Raw genomic sequence first — 10,081 nt, forward strand, 5'->3', positions numbered from 1 at the left:
TAAGCAGCAGCCTTGGGGGCAAACCCCAGGAGTACAGAGGTGAGAATCTGGATCCACCCAAGCCTGGGAGACCAGCCCCTCCTCCCGAACCCAGGGAGGGGGGGCTGTTCCAGAGAGGTGGCAGGGAGGGAACTGGGCTGGGGTCAGCTGGAGGTCAGCTCTTGGAGCCAGGCAGTCAAGGGGTTACTGGTACTCTCCCTAAAGCATAAGCAGTGAAGACAGAATTTCTGGCCAGAACCCTGACGCCCGCTCTCATCCCAAACTCCACTTGAATCAGCCTCTTGGACTCAAAGGCCCTAAGAGCTGGAGAACTTTGCAGCTTGCATCGCGGCTCTGTGGTACTTAACTCTCCAATCTCTCATCCATCCTTCTAAAACAAAAGAATACAGGATTTTAGAGGGCATGAATCTCAGAAGGTTTTTGAGTCCTAGGAAAGTAACTATCTTGACTTCTTGCCCCATCCTCCGCCTCTAATCTTTCTAGCGAACTCGGTAACCCAGGGTTTGGGGCCGGTCATAGGCATTGGAGTCTGGGTGAACCGCCCTGGCGCTGAGCATTCTCGGATGTCCTGAAGCTGTTCGGTTCCAGAGGTATTCTGGGATAAGACAGGCTATTCAGCGGGGCCGAGGTGTGTGGGGCCCAAACTAAGTCGCCAGGATCCCGACGCACCGCCCCCCCTCCCCCGCCCCCGGCCCCCGCCTACCCCGACCTTGCACGGGCTGTGTCCTAGGCGCGCAGGAAGGGGACCGAGAAGTTTCAGCCCAATTTCATATGGAAGAGGCTGTTTTATTCGAGCTCGCCTGCCAACCTCGTGGGCCCAACACGCAGAAAGGGTCGCACAGGTCTGAAGAACTGGGGACGCAGGTCCCGGGAGGTCGGGGCCAGGCGAGCGCCGCAGTCCCAGTCGGCTGCCCGGGTCAGCAAACTTTGTGTCTCAGTGCGCAGGCGCAGGGCAGGATGGTTGCGGGGAGGGGGCAGGGGAGGGAGGGGAGGAATCCTGAGGCTAGGGGAGGGGGGAGGGGGGAGGGGGGAAGGAGGGAGGGTGGTGGATTAAAATAAGTAGGCGGCTCGGTGCTAAGGGGTAAGTGAGTCGGAGCTCGGTCTCTCCCCAGCGCTTTCTCAGCCGCTCCGGGTTCAGAACCAACCAAGGAACCGCGACAGAAGTTCACCACCCCCTGGGCGGACAGGACTCCAGGGCCGCTGAGCGCTCCCGCGTGTCGGGCGCTCGGAGTCCCCGCGGCCGCCGGAGAGGGGCCGGGACTCTAGAGCTCCGCGGGTGCCTGTGGAAATCCAGCGCCTCTGGCTAACCGGGTCCCCTCGCAGCGGGAGCCCCAGAGACGCGCTCAACTCCGGGACCGCCGCGGAATAAGGTAACTGCAGCCCTGGGCGCCCGGGCTTGGCGAGGGGAATGCGGGCAGGATCCCCGGGGTCCCCTTGTCACCGCTCGGCGGGTGTCTCTTCTCTCTCCAAGTCCCGGAAAGAAGCTCCTCGTAACAAATGAAGACTGCTGGACCTCTGTGAAAGTGAGAGCAGCTGCAGTCCTGGGTGCTTGGGGGTGCTGGCTCAGGAATTTCTCGTGCGGGGGTCCTCGGCCTCTGACCCGGGGGGAATGAGGGGGCGGATCCCTGCTACTACCCCCAGCGCCGCCGGGCTTCGCGCAATCCCGGGCGAGGTGCCTGCGGACTTCGGAAGTCAGCTTGTGGCCCCTCTCAAGAAACCGAAGCAACTTGTGCGGGCACGAACTTTCCCAAAACGCGCGCCTAGCTTAATCTGACCTACCTTAGCAGAAGGAGGAAAAGAGAGTGGCCGGATGGCCACGGCCGCCCGCGCCAAGGACAGGTGCATGCCCCCGCCGGGTCGCGCTTTCTTGAGCTGGTCTTGTGGCAGAGTTGCGATCAGGTACGCGGCCGGCCCCACCCGGGAGTGCTGGCCCGTGTGCCTGACCCCGCCTCGCACTTGCCCTCCGACTTCGGGGTGTTCTCTATTCGGTGACTGCTCTTGTGGTCGAGGCCTGGAGAGTAACCCGCGACTGATCCGGTGAAGGGGAGCATGTAGGGGGCGCGAACACTACTCCCCAATCAGAGACCCCGCACGCCGCGGTAGCGGAAACACTGCAGCTGCGGATGTTCTCAGTTTCAGGCTTGAAAGGGCAAGATTCGTTTGCTCCCGGGACTGTCTCCCTTCAGGGGAAAAGGCGGGAGCCGGAGGAGAGAGGGAAAGAGGTGACGGGCTGCCTGCTGAACTCATTTCTCCCAGGAAATTTGTCTCGTAAGAGGAATGAAAACCCACAGACAGTCCTTTTTCAGCAGCTCGGCCAGTCACGGGGTAGGTTCTTGGAGTATAGAGGAGCTGCGACGGTTTCTTTGTTGCCACAATTTGGTAAATTTCACCCGGGCTAAGAGCTGCGCGCTGGCTCTTGGGAACAGAAACCACGTGCAAGGCTAGTTAATCTCCCAGGTTCATGGCCTCCTAGAGAAGAGAGAGGCTGGCAAGGACGCGGGGTGGGGGAGGCGGGAGGAACGGATGGAGGGCGACCAATGAGTAAATGTTCTATATGAGGTTCCTCAAAGTAATTGTGATTTTAGTAAGACTGGGGAGCAGATCACTAAGGACGCAGCCGGGCATTTAGATGCAGGGGGATGGCTGCCTAGCTGAAGGGTTCATTCGATCTCGTTCGTTGGGAGAATTAAACAGAAGTGTCCGGCGCCGGTCAGTCCTCTCGCCAGGAGTCCGGACGCTTGTCAGCACGCGTGTTGGGGATTCGGTGTCAAGGATGATTTTTCCGGGGCTGATGCTGGGCTCCTCCAGGCGCTCGCTTGTGGAGCTCGCTCCGTCCTCATTAATGCAAGCAGTTAACTCGCTCACGCTCAATTAGCCCCGAATAAACCACTTTAATAGACTTTTGCACACTTCATTAATGCCCGGCATAGGGCTGGCGGCAGAACCGGGATTGGCGCTCTACCGCAGGAGAGAAACTGTGTCTGAACCGCGCGGGGACCCGGGCTGGGAAGCGCTAATGGCGTTTGGTGCGCGTAGTCGGCACCCTTACCCGCGCCGCCCAGGTTCCGGGGTCCTAGCTCCTTGCAGAGCGGATGCCTGGCCTGGAACCTGGGGAGACGGGTTTCCTCTCTTAAGGATCTAACGCAGTTCACACTGGGGGTCTGGGGTCAGGACCAGGAGAGCCACTGGGGCTTGAGGTTTGCTCATCTTCTCCCACAGCAAAGGCAGAGTGAGACTTATGTTTTCCTCTTAGCGGACCGCCTGAAACCGGATCGTGAATTCGGCCCATTCTTGGTACTTTACTAGTGTAGATAGCCACGTTTCGAACGAATTTCGTCCCCGAGAAAACCGTTGACCAGAGCCTGGGGAGCCCTGCCCTGGGAATGCGGCAGAAAATAAACTGGCTGCGCCGCTGAGAAAAAGAAATTGAGTGTTGGGGGAAACAAGATCGGGCAGATAGCCCGGAAAGGTTGGCTCCCAGAAGCAGTTTCGGCATAGGCGCCCCCTCCCCTCACCGAGCCCAAGGTCTGGGCTCCTGGGGGTGGTCAGGGAAAGGTTGGGTTAGTGTGCGCGGGGCCAGTGGGATTCCCTCACCCCGCCTGGAGCGGGCCCGGGCCCGGGTGCAGCCCAGCGCCTGGCCGCCATCGCCCAGGGATAGACTGAGCGCAGAGAGGAGCAAGTGAGGCCCCGGCGGCGCCTGCCGGGCCCCGGGGGGAGCCAGAGATAAGGATCTGATTTCCAGCGCCTGGAGGGGAAGGAGAGGTGACAGCAAATCAAAGAGCGCTCACCTCGCCTAAGTCTGGGCAGACCTTTGAAGTCGACGAGTCATCTCCTCTTTCTCCCCCTTCCCCTTCCCAACCCAAACAGGCTCCAGCTTTCTCTCTGGCCCGATTCGTTCTTCGCAGCGTCTCAGCGCCTTAGGAGGGTCTCGGGTTGTCCCAGGCGCAAGAGCGTGAGCGACGCAGCGGAGAAGCCCGCTGCCCAGGCCACGGCTCCGCCGCCGCCGGGGGCCGCGCTCCCCTCCGCATCCCATTTTGTGCCTCGCAGAGACCCTGGCGGAATTAATTGCGGCGGTCCGACAGGGGTTTCATTGGATTGCCGATTTAACCTGCGCAAGCAGATATCTGCCGGCTCTGGGTGTTCGGCACCCTCTCCACCTTCGGCAGAGCCTCTTTGCCCATGGGCCACCGCACTGGATGCGTGACCTTCCTGCCAGCCTCCAAGGAGAAGGCTATCTAGGTCCAGATTGTCCTGCCTCCTCCAGGGAACATCCTGGGCACTGCCCTCACGTTAACAGCTTCCCTAGAGCGAAAGGCAACCTGAGCCTTAAGGACCTGGGTTTGGAGAAGCCAGGCTTCTGAAACCGCAGGGGTGGTGTCGGGGTCTGTCGTGAAGGAGGGAACAGAACAGGGGCCTGCCCGTCCCAGGGTTGGGGACTAGGTGGAGGAGAGATCTGAGGAAGAGGAGGGGGCAAATCAGGAGTAAAGGGAGAAGTGGAGGGCAGGGGATTGAGACAGGCGAAGAAGTGCCTGCATCCTAAGCACCCTTCTCCCCTGTGACTTCTTGAGATGGAGTTCAGCACTTGAGCCTCCCAAGGCCCTCTGTGTAATTTGGCTTTCCTTCTCCCTGTTTTTGCCTCCACTGGACAGACCTGAGTTAGGAGTGTCTGGGAGGCACAGACATAAAAATTCTTTCTGCGGACTCCAGACCTGTCCATGGAGGCCAGGGACCCTGACCAAGGGTCAAAGAGGCCAGAAGACACCAGACTGCTTGTCACATCAGCAGGGCTCCCCTCTGGCTTGGCTCAAGCTCCCTGGCCTTGCATTTGGAGGGTGCATAGCTCACAATAGCTGAGGCCCAGCCTCCATGCTCCTGCTCATAGGGAAACCCACCTGCTCAGGGAGGGGGTGTTCAGCAGACACACAAACATCCTGAGAGCCCGAAGACCCTGTCCCCCTTTCTTATGGGGTAGGGAGGGCTCAGAAACAAATGAATGCATGTGGCTGAGTGAGTAAATAAATGTGGGTGTCATTGTCCTCGCTGAAACAAAGGTGATCCCTAAAGACAATGGAAAAGAGTCAGTCCACAAGAAGCTGCAGAGAGGGTGGCGTCAAAGGGCTGGCTAACAGTGAGACAGAAAAACAAATTTGAAGTCAAAGTTGCGAGTTGTAAGGAGAAAGAGGACATGGCTTCTAGAAGCCAAATTGACTGTCAGCTGATAGAGCTTAATGCTCCGGAGCTGAGAGATGTACAGATTTGTGTGCTTTTGTATGTATGCTGTCTGCCTTTGGGGCTCTCTGTGGGTGCCCTGTGTGTGTGTGTGTGTTCAGTTCCTGCATTTTGTTTAGTAGCACAATACTGATGGTCCCAGTTTATCTTTGCACCTTGTTGTCAACTCTGCTCAGAAAGTGTGAACCTGGGTTTATCTGTCAGTGTGCACTTCTGTATTTGTTTATCTGAACAAATATGTAAGTGCGCTTCCAAGTGTTATCTTTGCAGGAGAGTGTATTCTATATTGACTCGGGCTTGCCTGGATGTACATTCCCTGTGCTTCTGCTTTTCTCAGTGTCAGGTATACTGTAGACTCTCATTTTAAGTTGGTCGCGTTGCCCAGCATTTAGTTTGGTTTCTGTGTCAAGTTTGTGTCTCTGCTGAAGGCCATTTGTAAGGAGTCCTTGGATTATTGAAGGTTCCTGTCTTCTCCTTGAGGCCAGTGAGATCCCTGAGTGGGGTCCTAGGCACTCAGCCCAGTCTCTGGGGACATAACGGGTGTGGCCGGGCTGGAACTCAGAAGGAGGGCCTGAACTTGTCTGTTTTCCCCTCCCCTCTTCTTCTTTTCCTGCAGCAGGAAGTCAGAACAGACTGCCGCTTCGGCCATGGGCAGCAAAACCTTGCCAGCACCGGTGCCCATCCACCCATCCCTGCAGCTCACCAACTACTCCTTCCTTCAGGCAGTGAATGGCCTGCCCACGGTGCCCTCGGACCACCTGCCCAACCTGTACGGTTTCAGCGCACTGCACGCAGTGCACCTGCACCAGTGGACGCTGGGCTACCCCGCCATGCACTTGCCGCGGTCCTCCTTCTCCAAAGTGCCCGGAGCCGTGTCCAGCCTGGTGGACGCGCGCTTCCAGCTGCCCGCCTTCCCCTGGTTCCCTCATGTCATCCAGCCCAAGCCCGAGATCACCGCTGGAGGCAGTGGCCCCGCAGCACTCAAGACCAAGCCGCGCTTTGATTTTGCCAACCTGGCCTTGGCCGCCACGCAAGAAGATCCATCCAAGCTTGGCCGGGGGGAGGGCCCTGGGTCCCCCGCCGGTGGGCTAGGTGCTCTCCTGGATGTGACCAAGCTGTCCCCCGAAAAGAAGCCCACGAGGGGACGCCTGCCTTCCAAAACCAAGAAGGAGTTCGTCTGCAAATTCTGTGGCCGCCACTTCACTAAATCCTACAACCTCCTTATCCACGAGCGGACGCACACGGACGAGAGGCCCTATACATGCGACATCTGCCACAAAGCCTTCCGGAGGCAAGACCACCTACGAGACCACAGGTGCAGTACTATGGAGGAGGGGTGCAGAAGAGAGCTATCAGTCTGCTTCTGATGCCAGGGCTCATTAGGCTGCTCCCCCTGCCCCCAGGTTCCAAGCCTTCTGAGTTTCTGGGCTTCCCCCTAAATCAGGAAGGAAACCAACCAAGCTCAAGCCTGGGTTTTTGGAGCATGGGTGGAGAGAATATGACAGGAACAGGTCCCAAGCTCCAGACAGGCATGCACGGCTTCCTCCATCTACAATGCTGTGCAAGAGAAGTTTCTGAGATGATGAAGTGTGACATGCGACACATGTGACAGTTAAGCACTTGAAATGGGTAACTAGTGTAACCGAGAAACTAACTTAATTTTAGTAACCACACGTGGCAGGTGGCTAACATTTGGACAGCACAGTGCTAGCCAATTGTCCCACCTCACTCACCTTCCCTGTTGACTCAGGCCTTATAAGGCCGAATGCTGGCCCCTGGTTAGGCAGGCAGGGATCCACCTAGCTGGACATGGGCGCAGCTAAGACAGGAGGTGTCTCCCTCATCTCCCCATCCCCTCCCCACACTCAGCATGTGCCTGTTCCATGCTAGGTACCCCACATCCTTCTTTCTTTTGAGGTTCAAGCTCTTCATGTTCGTGGGAAGGGATTTTGGGTAACTACTTATAACACTGCATCATTTTTGCAAGGCTTAATTATCGGTTTGCTTTTTGCCTTCAGATATATTCACTCCAAAGAGAAGCCTTTCAAGTGTCAAGAGTGTGGGAAAGGATTCTGCCAGTCCAGGACTCTCGCTGTCCACAAGACGCTACACTCACAGGTGAAGGAGCTCAAAACCTCCAAGATCAAATGCTAAACAGAGCCTCCGAGTCAACAGGACCCTGGGTCACGCTGCCCCCTCCTCCGGAGGGAACAGAAGCCCAAGGCGACTCTGGCGGGCAGCGAGAGGGGCTCCGGGGACCTTCCTCCATCCCAAACGCGTCCCCCGGGTCCCCGGCGCACGCGGAACTTCACAGCCGCGCCCCGGGCCATGACCCCGGCCGCCCGGGCGGCTCCCCCAGGACGCGGCTAAACTCTTGGCCAAAAGGCGGTACTCGTGTGGCGGAAGGGAAACTGCATTAAAAAGAGAACGAAAGCTTCGCGGAGCCGCAGCGGCGCCTCTCCCAGAAGTATTACTTTTTCTATTGTTATTTTATACGTTTTCTTTATTATTTTTTTTTCTTTGACCATATAAGCTTGTAACTCTGACTGCGGAGAGAGAGGGGAGAGAAAAAGGAGATTTGTGCTCTCGCAGCTTCCCACCCCTCCTCCCGCCCCCATCCCCACCCCCGGGAGCCTGCAAAAGTGTAATCCCAGTATCTGCTTCAGCCTCCGGCCCAGGGAGCGCGGGGCCGAGGAGCGCCCCTCCCGGCTCCTGCCGCGCTGCGGGCGGTGGGCTCCCGGACCCGGACAGTGGGGCGGGGAGCCTCGGGCCCTGCGGCTAAAGGGGGCCCGGCCTCTGGCTTCCCTGCTCCGCTGCCCCTTCGCCGCGAGGGGCTGAAGGCTAGCAGCAGGGCGGTGTATTGCGATTGGCACTTTATGCTGACCATCGGTAACGGACATTTATCACTGGAGTTTTTAAAAATATTAAATAAACGGTTATTTTACAGGCATTGCAGGGTGGGTAATTTCCCTCCCCCAAATTCCTGTGTTTTCTCCCCAAACGCAGCAAACTGGGCGGCTCCTTTTTTTGAGAGGAGCCGGGGTTTCGCTCCCCACGCCGACCTGTCCCAATTCATCAACCTTCCCCTGATTGGGGTCAGCTTGGGATGCACGGAGACGCCCTCCTCTCTCCCGGTGGTGGTCAACCTCGGATAACTTAATTTACTTTTCTCCCCCACTTTGGTCTTGAGGCCTCAGTGTCGTCTCCCTACTCCGCATCTCCAAAGGGCTCCAAAGAAGCCGAGTCTGCGGCCAAAACTTCGAACTTTTCTTACAACAACTCCAGGAGCCGGGTCGCTTCAAATTCAACTAAGGGAAAAGAAAGTTACCCCGCCCCCCAGCCCCCAAACAAAAGCCTCCTTCCAGGGCCTCCTGCTGCTGCCCTGGGGAGGGAAGAAAGCGCCCTCCCCTCACGGTCAATCTCCAACCGGTACCCTCCCAGGGGGCCCAATAGCCGCTGCAAATAAGTTATCACCGCTGCCTCTCCTAAGTCCCCAAACCTGCGTCCCTCCCTCCGTTAGGATCCCCCCGACACGATTCTCCGGCTGGGGCTTGTCCCCAGCCTGGATCCCGGCTCCGTGCCCGCAAAGATTTCCCTGCAGTTTTAAAGCCTTGTCAGGAATGGCGGGGGCGGGCGCCCTGGGAGGCCCAGAGAGTCGAGGAGGAGAAATCCGAGTACGTCCTCCACAAGTGGAACGCTCCCTGGGGCGCCTAGTTTTCTCACAATTAGAGGCCAGGCCGCCGGGGGGCTCTCCAGCTTGGGGCGGGGTGGGGCTGCCCCAGCTCCTGCAGCCCGACCGCGCGGCGGGCACTGACGGTGGCGCCCCCAGCCCTTCCCAGCCGGCTCGAGCGCAGGCTCTCGGCCTTCCGCGCCTGGCGCTCAACGGCCGCGGGCACAGCTGTGCCGAGCTTCCCGGCAACTGGGACTGCCCCCCATCCCCAATCCCAGCCTCAGGCCGGGCCTTTCGGTCTGAGAAAGTGGGCCCGGGGCTGCAGGAGTTAAAATGTTCTCTAGCCTTTCACTGTGCCATCCCCATCTCCGCTGGAACGCCCCCCCTTCCCCACTCCGCCTTCCGCTGGCTGGATCTCCGCGATTCGAGAACCCAAGTTATCACCGCGGCCTTGGCCGGGACCGCGCTGACCAACCCAGCTGTCGGCATTCGGAGCCACGCTGCCCCCTGCTGGACAGGCCTGGAGGGGCGGCCCAGGAATGGGGGCACTTCGCTCCGTCCTGCTCGAAGCCCTGAGGAACCCTCCACTGCTGGCCCTGTCGGCATCTGGTCTTGCCCTTAAAACCTTCTTGACGCGCGTCCCAGGGCCCCATGGAAACGAGGGGGACAGAGCACTGCCGGTTCTGGACCGGCCTATGAGATATCCGCTAGTAGAGCAAGATCCCAGGACCAAAATCCCTTGGGTCCAAAAGGACTAGCAACAGGAAAGGATGGAGCCCATATCCCAGAGAACTGTGACCTCTAGGCATCCGGAGCGAGGGCTAATCAGTGGGTTTTGGGCTTCGATGGCTGGCTCGGGCCCAGGCAGCGCAGGCTATGGTATGGGTGGTGCCTGGCAGCGCCTAGGGCAGAAGCCTTGTCCCTTCCTTACCAGACCTTTGAAGTGGTTGTTCCAAGGTGAGGACAGTGCATGGGCGTGGGCGCGCACACATACGCACTACCCAGAAATTTGAGGACCTCTGAGGACCTGAGAGAGCCTCATTCAGTCCCTTTAGTCTCTTGGGCAGTTCCATCTTTCTCATGGAGGAGGGAATAGCAACCCACTTTAGTATTCTTGCCTGGAGAATCCCATGGACAGAGGAGCCGTGGGCTACAGTCCATGTGGTCGCTAAGAGTCCGACA

At 58.4% G+C, this 10,081-nt stretch overlaps 1 protein-coding gene across 1 annotated transcript; it reads left to right on the top strand.

The window, feature by feature from the left end:
- Nucleotides 1-1,050: 1,050 nt before the first annotated feature.
- On the top strand, nt 1,051-8,179 carry LOC113888656 (protein odd-skipped-related 1-like). The gene is given in 4 exon segments (XM_027535694.1): nt 1,051-1,370; nt 5,846-6,544; nt 7,248-7,359; nt 7,361-8,179. Coding segments are annotated over 3 exon segments (981 nt in total). The 5' UTR covers nt 1,051-1,370; nt 5,846-5,876; the 3' UTR covers nt 7,562-8,179.
- Nucleotides 8,180-10,081: the final 1,902 nt, after the last annotated feature.

Source organism: Bos indicus x Bos taurus, unplaced genomic scaffold (assembly GCF_003369695.1).
Source record: "Bos indicus x Bos taurus breed Angus x Brahman F1 hybrid unplaced genomic scaffold, Bos_hybrid_MaternalHap_v2.0 tig00000621_arrow_arrow_obj, whole genome shotgun sequence".
NCBI classification, from domain to species: Eukaryota; Metazoa; Chordata; class Mammalia; order Artiodactyla; family Bovidae; genus Bos; species Bos indicus x Bos taurus.